This window comes from Hypanus sabinus, chromosome 24, assembly GCF_030144855.1.
Source record: "Hypanus sabinus isolate sHypSab1 chromosome 24, sHypSab1.hap1, whole genome shotgun sequence".
NCBI lineage: Eukaryota > Metazoa > Chordata > Chondrichthyes > Myliobatiformes > Dasyatidae > Hypanus > Hypanus sabinus.
In genome coordinates, this window is record NC_082729.1 from 28,401,025 (window position 1) to 28,417,872 (window position 16,848).

At 58.6% G+C, this 16,848-nt stretch overlaps 1 protein-coding gene across 1 annotated transcript in view; it reads left to right on the forward strand.

Moving 5' to 3' along the window:
* Nucleotides 1-16,848, forward strand: part of wdr13 (WD repeat domain 13) — a 32,647-nt gene that overhangs the window by 12,761 nt on the left and 3,038 nt on the right. Inside the window, exons 6-9 of the mRNA XM_059949507.1 lie at nt 4,267-4,574; nt 9,339-9,519; nt 9,666-9,807; nt 9,891-10,009. Of these exons, the coding sequence (XP_059805490.1) occupies nt 4,267-4,574; nt 9,339-9,519; nt 9,666-9,807; nt 9,891-10,009 (750 nt within the window). The remainder of the gene's footprint in view (nt 1-4,266; nt 4,575-9,338; nt 9,520-9,665; nt 9,808-9,890; nt 10,010-16,848) is intronic.

Here is a 16,848-nt window from a genome sequence, read left to right on the forward strand (position 1 = left end):
CGTCTCCCTCTCCCCACAGTGCCCAAGGTGCGGTTTCCTGACCCTGCCCGTCTCTCTCTCCCCACATTGGGAGGTGCAGCTTCCTGACCCTGCCCGTCTCCCTCTCCCCGCAGTGGGAGGTGCGGTTTCCTGACTCTGCCCGTCTCTCTCTCCCCACAGTGGGAGGTGCGGCTTCCTGACCCTGCCCGTCTCCCTCTCCCCGCAGTGCCCAAGGTGCGGTTTCCTGACCCTGCCCGTCTCCCTCTCCCCGCAGTGCCCAAGGTGCGGTTTCCTGACCCTGCCCGTCTCCCTCTCCCCGCAGTGGGAGGTGCGTTTCCTGACCCTGCCCGTCTCCCTCTCCCCGCAGTGGGAGGTGCAGTTTCCTGACCCTGCCCGTCTCCCTCTCCCCGCAGTGGGAGGTGCGGTTTCCTGACCCTGCTCGTCTCTCTCTCCCCGCAGTGGGAGGTGCGGTTTCCTGACCCTGCCCGTCTCCCTCTCCCCGCAGTGCCCAAGGTGCGGCTTCCTGACCCTGCCCATCTCCCTCTCCCCGCAGTGCCCAAGGTGCAGCTTCCTGACCCTGCCCGTCTCCCTCTCCCCGCAGTGCCCAAGGTGCGGTTTCCTGACCCTGCCCGTCTCCCTCTCCCCGCAGTGCCCAAGGTGCGGTTTCCTGACCCTGCCCGTCTCCCTCTCCCCGCAGTGGGAGGTGCGGTTTCCTGACCCTGCTCGTCTCTCTCTCCCCGCAGTGGGAGGTGCGGTTTCCTGACCCTGCTCGTCTCCCTCTCCCCGCAGTGGGAGGAGCGGTTTCCTGACCCTGCTCGTCTCTCTCTCCCCGCAGTGGGAGGTGCGGTTTCCTGACCCTGCTCATCTCCCTCTCCCCGCAGTGGGAGGTGCGGTTTCCTGACCCTGCCCGTCTCCCTCTCCCCGCAGTGGGAGCTGCGGTTTCCTGACCCTGCTCGTCTCTCTCTCCCCGCAGTGGGAGGTGCGGTTTCCTGACCCTGCCCGTCTCCCTCTCCCCGCAGTGCCCAAGGTGCGGCTTCCTGACCCTGCTCATCTCCCTGTCCCCGCAGTGGGAGGTGCGGTTTCCTGACCCTGCCTGTCTCCCTCTCCCCACAGTGGGAGGTGCGGCTTCCTGACCCTGCCCGTCTCCCTCTCCCCACAGTGGGAGGTGCGGTTTCCTGACCCTGCCCGTCTCCCTCTCCCCGCAGTGCCCAAGGTGCGGTTTCCTGACCCTGCCCGTCTCCCTCTCCCCACAGTGGGAGGTGCGGTTTCCTGACCCTGCTCGTCTCTCTCTCCCCGCAGTGGGAGGTGCGGTTTCCTGACCCTGCTCGTCTCTCTCTCCCCGCAGTGGGAGGTGCGGTTTCCTGACCCTGCTCATCTCCCTCTCCCCGCAGTGGGAGGTGCGGTGTCCTGACCCTGCCCGTCTCCCTCTCCCCGCAGTGGGAGGTGCGGTGTCCTGACCCTGCCCGTCTCCCTCTCCCCGCAGTGGGAGGTGCGGTTTCCTGACCCTGTCCGTCTCCCTCTCTCCGCAGTGGGAGGTGCGGTTTCCTGACCCTGCCCATCTCCCTCTCCCCGCAGTGCCCAAGGTGCGGTGTCCTGACCCTGCCCGTCTCCCTCTCCCCGCAGTGGGAGGTGCGGTTTCCTGACCCTGTCCGTCTCCCTCTCTCCGCAGTGGGAGGTGCGGTTTCCTGACCCTGCCCATCTCCCTCTCCCCGCAGTGCCCAAGGTGCAGTTTCCTGACCCTGCCCATCCCCCTCTCCCCGCAGTGGGAGGTGCGGTGTCCTGACCCTGCCCGTCTCCCTCTCCCCGCAGTGGGAGGTGCGGATTCCTGACCCTGTCCGTCTCCCTCTCCCCGCAGTGGGAGGTGCGGATTCCTGACCCTGTCCGTCTCCCTCTCCCCGCAGTGCCCAAGGTGCGGTTTCCTGACCCTGCCCATCTCCCTCTCCCCGCAGTGCCCAAGGTGCAGTTTCCTGACCCTGCCCGTCTCCCTCTCCCCGCAGTGCCCAAGGTGCGGTTTCCTGACCCTGCCCGTCTCTCTCTCCCCGCAGTGGGAGGTGCGGTTTCCTGACCCTGCCCATCTCCCTCTCCCCGCAGTGCCCAAGGTGCGGTTTCCTGACCCTGCCCATCTCCCTCTCCCCGCAGAGCCCAAGGTGCGGTTTCCTGACCCTGCCCGTCTCCCTCTCCCCGCAGTGGGAGGTGCGTTTCCTGACCCTGCCCATCTCCCTCTCCCCGCAGTGCCCAAGGTGCGGTTTCCTGACCCTGCCCATCTCCCTCTCCCCGCAGTGCCCAAGGTGCGGTTTCCTGACCCTGCCCGTCTCCCTCTCCCCGCAGTGGGAGGTGCGTTTCCTGACCCTGCCCATCTCCCTCTCCCCGCAGTGGGAGGTGCGGTTTCCTGACCCTGCCCATCTCCCTCTCCCCGCAGTGGGAGGTGCGGTTTCCTGACCCTGCCCGTCTCCCTCTCCCCGCAGTGGGAGGTGCGGTTTCCTGACCCTGCCCATCTCCCTCTCCCCGCAGTGCCCAAGGTGCAGCTTCCTGACCCTGTCCGTCTCCCTCTCCCCGCAGTGGGAGGTGCGGATTCCTGACCCTGCCCGTCTCCCTCTCCCCGCAGTGCCCAAGGTGCGGCTTCCTGACCCTGCTCATCTCCCTGTCCCCGCAGTGCCCAAGGTGCGGCTTCCTGACCCTGCCCGTCTCCCTCTCCCCGCAGTGGGAGGTGCGGTTTCCTGACCCTGCCCATCTCCCTCTCCCCGCAGTGCCCAAGGTGCAGCTTCCTGACCCTGTCCGTCTCCCTCTCCCCGCAGTGGGAGGTGCGGTTTCCTGACCCTGCCCGTCTCCCTCTCCCCGCAGTGGGAGGTGCGGTTTCCTGACCCTGCCCATCTCCCTCTCCCCGCAGTGCCCAAGGTGCAGCTTCCTGACCCTGTCCGTCTCCCTCTCCCCGCAGTGGGAGGTGCGGATTCCTGACCCTGTCCGTCTCCCTCTCCCCGCAGTGCCCAAGGTGCGGCTTCCTGACCCTGCTCATCTCCCTGTCCCCGCAGTGCCCAAGGTGCGGCTTCCTGACCCTGCCCGTCTCCCTCTCCCCGCAGTGGGAGGTGCGGTTTCCTGACCCTGCCCATCTCCCTCTCCCCGCAGTGCCCAAGGTGCAGCTTCCTGACCCTGTCCGTCTCCCTCTCCCCGCAGTGGGAGGTGCGGTTTCCTGACCCTGCCCGTCTCCCTCTCCCCGCAGTGGGAGGTGCGGTTTCCTGACCCTGCCCATCTCCCTCTCCCCGCAGTGCCCAAGGTGCAGCTTCCTGACCCTGTCCGTCTCCCTCTCCCCACAGTGGGAGGTGCGGTTTCCTGACCCTGCCCGTCTCCCTCTCCCCGCAGTGCCCAAGGTGCAGTTTCCTGACCCTGCCCATCTCCCTCTCCCCACAGTGGGAGGTGCGGTTTCCTGACCCTGTCCGTCTCCCTCTCCCCGCAGTGGGAGGAGCGGTTTCCTGACCCTGCCCGTCTCCCTCTCCCCGCAGTGGGAGGAGCGGTTTCCTGACTCTGCCCGTCTCCCTCTCCCCGCAGTGCCCAAGGTGCAGTTTCCTGACCCTGCCCATCTCCCTCTCCCCGCAGTGCCCAAGGTGCAGTTTCCTGACCCTGCCCATCTCCCTCTCCCCGCAGTGCCCAAGGTGCAGTTTCCTGACCCTGCCCATCTCCCTCTCCCCGCAGTGCCCAAGGTGCGGTTTCCTGACCCTCCCCGTCTCCCTCTCCCCGCAGTGGGAGGAGCGGTTTCCTGACCCTGTCCGTCTCCCTCTCCCCGCAGTGGGAGGTGCGGTTTCCTGACCCTGCCCGTCTCCCTCTCCCCGCAGTGGGAGGTGCGGTTTCCTGACCCTGTCCGTCTCCCTCTCCCCGCAGTGGGAGGTGCGGATTCCTGACCCTGTCCGTCTCCCTCTCCCCGCAGTGGGAGGAGCGGTTTCCTGACCCTGCCCGTCTCCCTCTCCCCGCAGTGGGAGGTGCGGTTTCCTGACCCTGTCCGTCTCCCTCTCCCCGCAGTGGGAGGTGCGGATTCCTGACCCTGTCCGTCTCCCTCTCCCCGCAGTGGGAGGTGAGGTTTCCTGACCCTGTCCGTCTCCCTCTCCCCGCAGTGGGAGGTGCGGTTTCCTGACCCTGTCCGTCTCCCTCTCCCCGCAGTGGGAGGTGAGGTTTCCTGACCCTGCCCGTCTCCCTCTCCCCGCAGTGGGAGGTGCGGTTTCCTGACCCTGTCCGTCTCCCTCTCCCCGCAGTGGGAGGTGCGGATTCCTGACCCTGTCCGTCTCCCTCTCCCCGCAGTGCCCAAGGTGCAGTTTGCCAATGATGACAGGAACCGGCTGGCCTGCTGCTCCCTGGACGGCACGGTCTCCATTTTCCAGCTGTTGCCCAGCCCTCCATCAGTGCTGCTCTCCCTGCGGGGGCACTCTCGTGGCGTCACTGACTTCGCCTGGTCCCTCTCCAACGACGTCATCGTCAGCACCTCCCTCGACGCCACAGTCCGTATCTGGGCCACCGAGGACGGCAAGTGCATCCGTGAGATTCCGGACCCCGAGGGCGCCGAGCTGCTGTGTTGCACCTTTCAGCCCATGAACAACAACCTGACCGTGGTAAGTGGCCTCGCCTCGCCCTCCACTGCACCAGAGAGCAGGGGCAATGGACTCGCTCGTCTTCATCAAGGCTGAGCCGATACTCAGCACACACCTACACACTCGAGAGTATTGAGGAAAGGACACACACCATGAATGGTGGGGATAGGGAGAATTGAGGAACAGAGGGACCTCGATACACAAGGGTAGGACATACATAGTGAATGACGGGGACCTCGATACACTAGGGATAGGACATACATAGTGAATGACGGGGACCTCGATACACTAGGGTAGGACACACATAGTGAATGACCGGGACCGCGATACACTAGGGTAGGACACACATAGTGAATGACCGGGACCTCGATACACAAGGGTAGGACACACATAGTGAATGACCGGGACATCGATACACTAGGGTAGGACACACATAGTGAATGACCGGGACCTCGATACACTAGGGTAGGACACACATAGTGAATGACCGGGACATCGATACACTAGGGGTAGGACACACATAGTGAATGACAGGGACATCGATACACTAGGGTAGGACACACATAGTGAATGACAGGGACATCGATACACTAGGGGTAGGACACACATAGTGAAAGACGGGGACCTTGATACACTAGGGGTAGGACACACATAGTGAATGACGGGGACCTCGATACACTAGGGGTAGGACACACATAGTGAATGACGGGGACCTCGATACACTAGGGGTAGGACACACATAGTGAATGACGGGGACCTCGATACACTAGGGGTAGGACACACATAGTGAATGACGGGGACCTCGATACACTAGGGGTAGGACACACATAGTGAATGACGGGGACCTCGATACACAAGGGTAGGACACACATAGTGAATGACGGGGACCTTGATACACAAGGGTAGGACACATAGTGAATGACGGGGACCTCGATACACTAGGGATAGGACACACATAGTGAATGACGGGGACCTCGATACACTAGGGGTAGGACACACATTGTGAATGACGGGGACCTCGATACACTAGGGGTAGGACACACATTGTGAATGACGGGGACCTCGATACACGAGGGTAGGACACACATAGTGAATGACGGGGACCTCGATACACTAGGGGTAGGACACACATAGTGAATGACGGGGACCTCGATACACTAGGGGTAGGACACACATAGTGAATGACGGGGACCTCGATACACTAGGGGTAGGACACACATAGTGAATGACGGGGACCTCGATACACTAGGGGTAGGACACACATAGTGAATGACCGGGACCTCGATACACTAGGGTAGGACACACATAGTGAATGACCGGGACATCGATACACTAGGGGTAGGACACACATAGTGAATGACAGGGACATCGATACACTAGGGGTAGGACACACATAGTGAATGACAGGGACATCGATACACTAGGGTAGGACACACATAGTGAATGACAGGGACATCGATACACTAGGGGTAGGACACACATAGTGAATGACAGGGACATCGATACACTAGGGGTAGGACACACATAGTGAAAGACGGGGACCTCGAGACACTAGGGGTAGGACATACATAGTGAATGACGGGGACCTCGATACACTAGGGGTAGGACATACATAGTGAATGACGGGGACCTCGATACAGTAGGGATAGGACACACATAGTGAATGACAGGGACATCGATACACTAGGGGTAGGACACACATAGTGAATGACGGGGACCTCGATACACTAGGGGTAGGACACACATAGTGAATGACGGGGACCTCGATACACTAGGGTAGGACACACATAGTGAATGACGGGGACCTCGATACACTAGGGGTAGGACACACATAGTGAATGACGGGGACCTCGATACACTAGGGGTAGGACACACATAGTGAATGACGGGGACCTCGATACACTAGGGGTAGGACACACATAGTGAATGACGGGGACCTCGATACACGAGGGTAGGACACACATAGTGAATGACGGGGACCTCGATACACTAGGGTAGGACACACATAGTGAATGACGGGGACCTCGATACACTAGTGGTAGGACACACATAGTGAATGACGGGGACCTCGATACACTAGGGGTAGGACACACATAGTGAATGACGGGGACCTCGATACACTAGGGGTAGGACACACATAGTGAATGACGGGGACCTCGATACACTAGGGGTAGGACACACATAGTGAATGACGGGGACCTCGATACACTAGGGGTAGGACACACATAGTGAATGACGGGGACCTCGATACACTAGGGGTAGGACACACATAGTGAATGACGGGGACCTCGATACACTAGGGATAGGACACACATAGTGAATGACGGGGACCTCGATACACAAGGGTAGGACACACATAGTGAATGACGGGGACCTCGATACACAAGGGAAGGACACACATAGTGAATGACGGGGACCTCGATACACTAGGGGTAGGACACACATAGTGAATGACGGGGACCTTGATACACAAGGGTAGGACACACATAGTGAATGACGGGGACCTCGATACACTAGGGGTAGGACACAGATAGTGAATGACGGGGACCTCGATACACTAGGGATAGGACACACATAGTGAATGACGGGGACCTTGATACACGAGGGTAGGACACACATAGTGAATGACGGGGACCTCGATACACTAGGGGTAGGACACACATAGTGAATGACGGGGACCTTGATACACAAGGGTAGGACACACATTGTGAATGACGGGGACCTCGATACACTAGGGTAGGACACACATAGTGAATGACGGGGACCTCGATACACTAGGGGTAGGACACACATAGTGAATGACGGGGACCTCGATACACTAGGGTAGGACACACATAGTGAATGACGGGGACCTCGATACACTAGGGGTAGGACACATATAGTGAATGACGGGGACCTCGATACACAAGGGTAGGACACACATAGTGAATGACGGGGACCTCGATACACTAGGGGTAGGACACACATAGTGAATGACGGGGACCTGGATACACAAGGGTAGGACACACATAGTGAATGACGGGGACCTCAATACACTAGGGGTAGGACAGACATTGTGAATGACGGGGCCCTCGATACACTAGGGGTAGGACACACATAGTGAATGACGGGGACCTCGATACACTAGGGGTAGGACACACATAGTGAATGACGGGGACCTCGATACACTAGGGGTAGGACACACATAGTGAATGACGGGGACCTCGATACACTAGGGATAGGAGACACATAGTGAATGACGGGGACCTCGATACACTAGGGGTAGGACACACATAGTGAATGACGGGGACCTGGATACACAAGGGTAGGACACACATAGTGAATGACGGGGACCTCGATACACTAGGGGTAGGACACACATAGTGAATGACGGGGACCTCGATACACTAGGGGTAGGACACACATAGTGAATGACGGGGACCTCGATACACTAGGGATAGGAGACACATAGTGAATGACGGGGACCTCGATACACTAGGGGTAGGACACACATAGTGAATGACGGGGACCTGGATACACAAGGGTAGGACACACATAGTGAATGACGGCAACCTCGATACACTAGGGGTAGGACAGACATCGTGAATGACGGGGACCTCGATACACTAGGGGTAGGACACACATAGTGAATGACGGGGACCTCGATACACTAGGGGTAGGACACACATTGTGAATGACGGGGACCTGGATACACAAGGGTAGGACACACATAGTGAATGACGGCGACCTCGATACACAAGGGTAGGACACACATTGTGAATGACGGGGACCTCGATACACTAGGGGTAGGACACACATAGTGAATGACGGGGACCTCGATACACTAGGGGTAGGACACACATAGTGAATGACGGGGACCTCGATACACTAGGGGTAGGACAGACATTGTGAATGACGGGGACCTCGATACACTAGGGGTAGGACACACATTGTGAATGACGGGGACCTCGATACACTAGGGGTAGGACACACATAGTGAATGACGGGGACCTCGATACACTAGGGGTAGAACACACATTGTGAATGACGGGCACCTTGATACACTAGGGATAGGACACACATTGTGAATGACGGGGACCTCGATACACTAGGGGTAGGACACACATAGTGAATGACGGGGACCTCGATACACTAGGGATAGGACACACATTGTGAATGACGGGGATCTCGATACACTAGGGGTAGGACACACATAGTGAATGATGGGGACCTCGATACACTAGGGTAGGACACACATAGTGAATGACGGGGACCTCGATACACTAGGGGTAGGACACACATAGTGAATGACGGGGACCTCGATACACTAGGGGTAGGACACACATAGTGAATGACGGGGACCTCGATACACTAGGGGTAGGACACACATAGTGAATGACGGGGACCTCGATACACTAGGGGTAGGACACACATAGTGAATGACGGGGACCTCGATACACTAGGGGTAGGACACACATAGTGAATGACGGGGACCTGGATACACAAGGGTAGGACACACATAGTGAATGACGGGGACCTCGATACACTAGGGGTAGGACACACATAGTGAATGACGGGGACCTCGATACACTAGGGGTAGGACACACATAGTGAATGACGGGGACCTCGATACACTAGGGGTAGGACACTCACCGTGAATGGTAGTAGTGTTAAGAGACAGAGGGACCCCACTGTATGATGTTAGGACACACAATGTGAATTGGACTAACGGAGGCTTATCTCTCTCTCTCTCTCGACCTGTGTCCATGGACTCCACTCCCTCCCCTCCTTGCCTGTGAGCCACAGGTGGGTAACAGCAAGCAGAACGTCCACGTGATGAACATCTCGACGGGGAAGAAGGTGAAGGGGGGGTCCAGCAAGCTGACAGGGAGGGTCCTTTCACTGTCCTTTGATGCTCCAGGACGCATCCTGTGGGCCGGTGATGATCGTGGTAGCATCTTCTCTTTCCTCTTCGACATGGCCACAGGTAAGAGAACTGGGATGATTCCTCGACTCCCCTCCCTCTGCTTCCCTCACCAACAGATGCCCCTCCCTACAGTGCCCCTAGCCCACTGCACCCCAGGGTGTCCCTCGCCCCTCCTGCTCCCTGTCTGACGTGTCTTCCCCACACAGGAAAGCTGACCAAGGCCAAGCGCCTGGTGGTGAACGAGGGCAGCCCCATCACCAGCATCTCAGCCCGGTCCTGGATCAGCCGTGAGGCCCGAGACCCCTCCCTGCTCGTCAACGCCTGCATCAACAAACTACTGCTCTACAGGTGAGGCTGGGGTCCGGGCGCACAAGGGAGCCGGTGTTTTCCCACTGCCCCCACCCACACAGCTCACTCTCCTCTCCCCCCAGGGTGGTGGACAACGAAGGAACTCTGCAGCTGAAACGTACCTTCGAGATCCAGCACAGCTCCAACCCCGTCCGCAGCATCTTCTGCCCCCTCATGTCCTTCAGACAGGGTGCCTGTGTCGGTGAGTCATCTGTCTGAGCTGGGAAATGGAGTCTGACACCACGTGGGTGGTGTGACGGTGCAGAGGGAGCTTCACTCTGTGTCCGACCCCGGGAGTGTCTGATGGGATGGTGTGGAGGGAGATTCACTCTGTGTCTGACCCCGGGAGTGTCTGATGGGATGGTGTGGAGGGAGCTTCACTCTGTGTCCGACCCCGGGAGTGTCTGATGGGATGGTGTGGAGGGAGATTCACTCTCTGTCTGACCCCGGGAGTGTGTGATGGTACGGTGTGGAGGGAGATTCACTCTGTGTCCGACCCCGGGAGTGTGTGATGGGACGGTGTGGAGGGAGATTCACTCTGTGTCCGACCCCGGGAGTGTGTGATGGGACGGTGTGGAGGGAGATTCACTCTGTGTCCGACCCCGGGAGTGTCTGATGGGATGGTGTGGAGGGAGATTCACTCTGTGTCTGACCCCGGGAGTGTGTGATGGGACGGTGTGGAGGGAGTTTCACTCTGTGTCTGACCTCGGGAGTGTGTGATGGGACAGTGTGGAGGGAGATTCACTCTCCGTCTGACCCTGGGAGTGTGTGATGGGACGGTGTGGAGGGAGATTCACTCTCTGTCTGACCCCGGGAGTGTGAGATGGGACAGTGTGGAGGGAGATTCACTCTCTGTCTGACCCCGGGAGTGTGTGATGGGACGGTGTGGAGGGAGATTCACTTTCTGTCTGACCCTGGGAGTGTGTGATGGGACAGTGTGGAGGGAGATTCACTCTCTGTCGGACCCCGGGAGTGTGTGATGGGACGGTGTGGAGGGAGATTCACTCTGTGTCTGACCCCGGGAGTGTGTGATGGGACGGTGTGGAGGGAGTTTCACTCTGTGTCTGACCTCGGGAGTGTGTGATGGGACAGTGTGGAGGGAGATTCACTCTCCGTCTGACCCTGGGAGTGTGTGATGGGACGGTGTGGAGGGAGATTCACTCTCTGTCTGACCCCGGGAGTGTGAGATGGGACAGTGTGGAGGGAGATTCACTCTCTGTCTGACCCCGGGAGTGTGTGATGGGACGGTGTGGAGGGAGATTCACTTTCTGTCTGACCCTGGGAGTGTGTGATGGGACAGTGTGGAGGGAGATTCACTCTCTGTCGGACCCCGGGAGTGTGTGATGGGACGGTGTGGAGGGAGATTCACTTTCTGTCTGACCCCGGGAGTGTGTGATGGGACGGTGTGGAAGGAGATTCACTCTGTGTCTGACCCTGGGAGTGTGTGATGGGACAGTGTGGAGGGAGATTCACTCTCTGTCGGACCCCGGGAATGTGTGATGGGACGGTGTGGAGGGAGATTCACACTCTGTCTGACCCCGGGAGTGTGTGATTGGACGGTCTGGAGGGAGATTTACTCTGTCTGACCCCGGGAGTGTGTGATGGGACAGTGTGGAGGGAGCTTCACTCTGTGTCTGACCCCGGGAGTGTGTGATGGGACAGTGTGGAGGGAGATTCACTCTGTGTCTGACCCCGGGAGTGTGTGATGGGACAGTGTGGAGGGAGATTCACTCTCTGTCTGACCCCGGGAGTATGTGATGGGACAGTGTGGAGGGAGGTTCACTCTGTGTCTGACCCCGGGAGTGTGTGATGGGACAGTGTGGAGTGAGATTCACTCTCCGTCTGACCGCGGGAGTGTGTGTTGGGAGATTCACTCTGTGTCTGACCCCGGGAGTGTGTGATTGGACGGTGTGGAGGGAGATTCACTCTCTGTCTGACCCTGGGAGTGTGTGATGGGATGGTGTGGAGGGTGATTCACTCTGTGTCTGACCCCGGGAGTGTGTGATGGGACAGTGTGCAGGGAGATTCACTCTCTGTCTGACCCCTTTTTTCTATTACAAAATCCTTTATTACAAATATCGGTGCTATACAATATATACAAAACAGTGGCAAACACAATTACTGCACTACAAATAGACAATAGACATTACACCAGAATGTTGCCATCCCTATCCACGATGGCATTTATACCCCGCGGAGCCCAACGGTCTCGAAACTCCTCCAAGGCCGCTGTGGACCGCGCGTGTTCTTTTTCAATAGTTACCCGGGCACGAACATACCCCCTAAACATTGCCAGGCAGTCTGCCCAGGGAGATCCTCCCGCCACCCGTTTCCAAGACCCACGGATGGCGGATTTCGCCCGCCCCAGGAGCAAATTGACTGGGACATCCTCATCCCTCCATGCCCCCTTCCTTACTGGATGACCATATATAAACAGGGTGGGACTGAAATGCAGCCAGAAGGCGAGAAGCAGCCCACGCAAATATGCAAAAAAAGGCTGCAGCCTCACACACTCCATGTACATGTGGTTCACGGTTTCCTCCAGCCCGCAGAAGTGGCATGCGGGTGGGAGATCCATGTACAAACTGAAAAACTTATTGCAGGGCACTGCCCTATGCAGTACCCTCCAGCCGAGATCCCCCAGGTGCATGGGAAGAACCCGGGCGTAAAGGGACTTCCAGTGGGGACCCTCCTCACCTCTGGGTGGAAGGACCGACCGCCATGGCGTTTCGGGACGGTGGACAAGGGCAAGGAAGTGGAGGATGTGGAGTAGCAGCCCATACAGATACCTCCTACTTGCATCCCTGAATGGGACTGTGGGTATCGATGAGAGACGGCTCAAGTTGTGCGGACACGGCTCCCGGAGAAGATTGCGGGGTCTGGGCCCGACAAGCAGCTCGGCCTGAGTCGGTCCACACAACTGAGCCGCACCGACAGCCACTGAGGTAGGGCAAGGGCCGGCCAGGACCCCGCCCTCCGCCTGAGGAGGGGATTCCCGGCCTGAGGTGACCATGTTCCAGACTCTCAGTAGGTCCTGATAGAAACCGGGCAGACTCCGCAAAGCAGTACGGCTGACACCCGCCGGTGGTAGCCGCATGTCTTCATGAAGACAGCAGCTCCTCTGGAGGAAGAAAGTCGCCAACACGTGCCACCTGGGAGGGTGCTCAGCGTACAGGAATCTCTGCAGAGTCCTGAGGCGGAGAGCCGCCAGCTGCGTTCGGACGCACACCAGCGACTGTCCGCCCTCTCCCACTGGGAGACTCAAGACCGCTGCAGAGACCCAGTGTTTCCTGTTGCCCCAGAAGAAGAACACTAATTTCCTCTGCAGTCTTGCAACAAACGGGGCAGGAGGGGCCAAGGTGACCATCCGATACCACAACATGGAGGCCACCAGCTGGTTTATGACCACCACCCTGCCTCGATAGGAAAGCACCCTGAGAAGGCCTGACCAGCGCCCCAGCCGGGCCATGACTTTCATCTCCAGGTCCTGCCAGTTCGCCAGCCAGGTCTCCCCAGAAGGACTCAGGTAGACTCCCAGACAGAGGAGACGCCGAGTACTCCACTCAAAAGCTCTCATCTCCTCTGGCAGGGAGTCCACCTGCCACTGACCCACTAAGAGTCCGGAACATTTCGCCCAGTTGATCCTGGCGGAGGATGCTGCCGAGAAAATGTCTTGGCACTCGTGCATCTTCAACAGGTCATTGGGATCTGTCATCATGAGAAGTACATCATCGGCGTAGGCGAGAGGACGACCTCCATGTCCGGTTCACGCAGAACCAGACCTGTCAGCCTTCGCCGTAGGAGGCTCAGGAATGGCTCGACACAGATCGCGTACAATTGACCGGACATGGGGCATCCCTGACGTACTCCTCTCCTGAAGGGAATGGGTGCTGCCAGTGATCCATTGACCTTAACAAGGCACTCTGCGGCAGAGTAGAGGAGCCGAACTCGGGCCACAAAGTGTGGTCCGAGCCCAAAGGCCTGCAGAGTGCCCACCAGGAAACTGTGGTCTACCCGGTCAAACGCCTTCTCCTGGTCAAGAGAAAGAAACGCTGCCGGGGTCCCAGTCTCCTGGTGCAGGTGGATCAGGTCCCGTACTAGGTGGACATTGTCCTGGATGGAGCGGCCCGGGACTGTGTAAGATTGGTCAGGATGAATCACCTGTCTCAGTACTGAACCAAGACGGTTGGCCATTGCCCGGGCGAAGATCTTGTAGTCCGTGCACAAGAGGGAGACCGGGCGCCAGTTCTTTAGCAGGCGAAGGTCTCCCTTCTTGGGCAGCAGGACCACGACAGCTCTCCGCCATGAGAGGGGCAATTCCCCGGTGGCTAGGCTCTCCTCTAGAACAAGGCTGTAATCGACCCCCAGGACATCCCAAAAAGCCTGATAAAACTCCACACTCAGACCATCTAAGCCAGGGGATTTACCCCTCCGGAGTTGCCGAAGGGCAGCAGACAGCTCCTCCCCAGTCAGGGAGGCGTCCAGACGCGCTGCGTCATCAGGGCTGACCTTTGGCAAATCTTCCCAGACCTCACTGCACGCCCCCGCATTTGACGGATCCGGTGAGAATAAGGACCGATAGAAAGTGCGGACTTCTTCGATAATTTCGTCAGGATCCGTGATGGAGGAGCCATCAGCAGCCAATAGCTCCACCAGCTGCTTTTGAACTCCCCGCCACTTCTCCAACGAAGGGTGAGCCGCGGTCCAAATCTTGCAGCATTTGGATCCGCGACCTCACATACGCACCTCGGGACTGCTGAAGCTGCAGATTCCTGAGTGCGTCCTTCTTCTCCTGGTATTCCTGCCACGTTTGATGGTCTCCACCGGTCGAACCAAGACGGGTCTCCAGGTCAAGCAACGCTCTCTCAAGCCGCTCAATCTCAGAATCCCGCCTCTTTGTCGACCCCCTAGTGTACTCCCGACATAAAAACCGGATGTGGGCCTTGCCCACATCCCACCACAGCCGTAGGGAGCAGAACTCTCTCCGTCTCTGTCTCCAGGCGGCCCAGAACGCTCGGAATGAATCCCGGAATCGGCTGTCCTCCAGCAGCCGGTTGTTAAAGTGCCGATACCCGGATCCCACCCGAGGGTGCAGAGGAGTAAATTCCATCCACACAAGGTGATGATCCGAGCACGACACCGGCCGCATGGAGGACGCCGACACGCGGGAGACATAAGCCCGAGAGATATACAGGCAGTCTATCCGGGAACCCCCCTCTCTCGATCTTCTGGAGAAGGCGCTAGAGTCGGGGTGAAGATTCCGCCAGCTGTCCACCAAGTCAAAGGAGCCGACTAGCTCCTTTAACTTTTTCGCTGATGCCGGGTCGCGTTGGAGGCCCGAGCGGTCCTCCACCTCGAGGGTACAGTTGAAGTCTCCCCCGAGGACGACGCAGTCCCCCGGGTCGATGGAACTCAGCAAGGTGGACAGCTGACAGAATAGGCGCGTCTGCATCACCCCGCGCCTCGGAGCGTACACGTTGATAAAATGTAACGGTACACCATCCAGGCGCACAGCCAGGTGGAGCAGACGGCCGGGCACAACATCTTGGACTCCTACGATTTCTGGCCGGAAGGTTGGGGCCAACAGGATCGCCACCCCACTAGAGTTGGAGCTAAGGTGACTCATGTAGACCCCGCCCTGCCACTCCAGGAGCCAAGCGGACTCGTCCCCCGGGGTGGTATGGGTTTTCTGCAGGAAACCCACCGCGTATCTCCCGTCCCTGAGGACTGAGAGATTGTTATATCTGCGGAGAGAGCCCCTGCTACCATTTACATTGAGACTAGCTATGGTAAGCTTCATGTCGGGAGCATACTAGGCCTCAGCACCAGTCCCCTTCCCACTGAGAGCGATGGCGCCCTCAGCCGCACTCTCCCGAAGAAAACCGAGAATATCCTTTGCTTTCCGGGCCCGACTGCTACCATCGCTACCCTGTGACCCACCATCTCCCGAAGGAGCGAGGCTGCTTTTCATCCTGATGTCCCGCACCAGGTCATCCAGGAAGGATTTCAGCTGCCGCCTGTCATTCCCTGACATAGCATTCCTCTTCCCCTTCCCCTTCCGTCTGAGGATGACCCTCAGGGACTTCACCAGCCTCAGCATGCTAGGCCAGCGAAGCGAGGCTAGTTTAGGCCGATGCTTTGCACCAACGGAGGAGTGAATAAACTCTCTGATCTCCTCCACAGGTATCAATGGGGACTTCTCTGGAGGGGTGAGGATGTCCATTGTCTCGCTGTCAAATGAATCCCCCTCCAACCCCTCACTGCAGACAGATCCCCCACCGTCCTCCTCAGGTGGTATATAAGGTGGCTGCCCCTGTAACCTACACTGCACAGTGGGTACCTCCCCCATACCTTCCCGCTCCACTGTCGCAGCAGTCTTACCCACAGTTGCGACGATGGAGGGAAAATCCCAAGGGACTCCCTGCAGGCCATTAGTTGATGGGGTCGGCATGCAGGTTACATCACCCTCCCCAGGAGACAGGCATGAAGGGGACCCCAGCAGCTCTGGCCCAGTGGATTCACTGGCAGCCTGATGCTGACTGTGAGAGAGCCTGGTCTCCTCTCCACCTGTACTACTTAATACATTTGCCTCCAGGGAGGCGCTGACTGCTAAGTCCTGGGTGGAGGGCTCCAGGTCTGTTTTAGGCGTGCAAACAGGCCCAGCACTAGCTTCATGCATAACCACACCACCCACCCCAGGACTGGTGTCTACATCTGGGGATTCAGGGTTAGACACAACTCCCACCTGGATCCCCACCCCTTTCTGGGACTCCCCCTCATCTACATTCTCTGCCCTCTTGGGGGAACAATCCCATCTCCTCTTCAAGCCGGAGGAGCACACAGGTGCGGAATTCACCGACAGCGCGGTACTCTCCGCTCCTATCGCCCCGTCCAACTGTACGCTTCCCCGAGTCTCCCCCTCCACCTCAGGGCAAATGGGCGTGAGCTCTGCGGTCTCGGGGGCCGACTTCTTCACGTGTTTCGACTTCTTCCTCGCTTTCTTGCCTCGCCTGGACTCCACCCCGTCCCTCGCCTGAACCT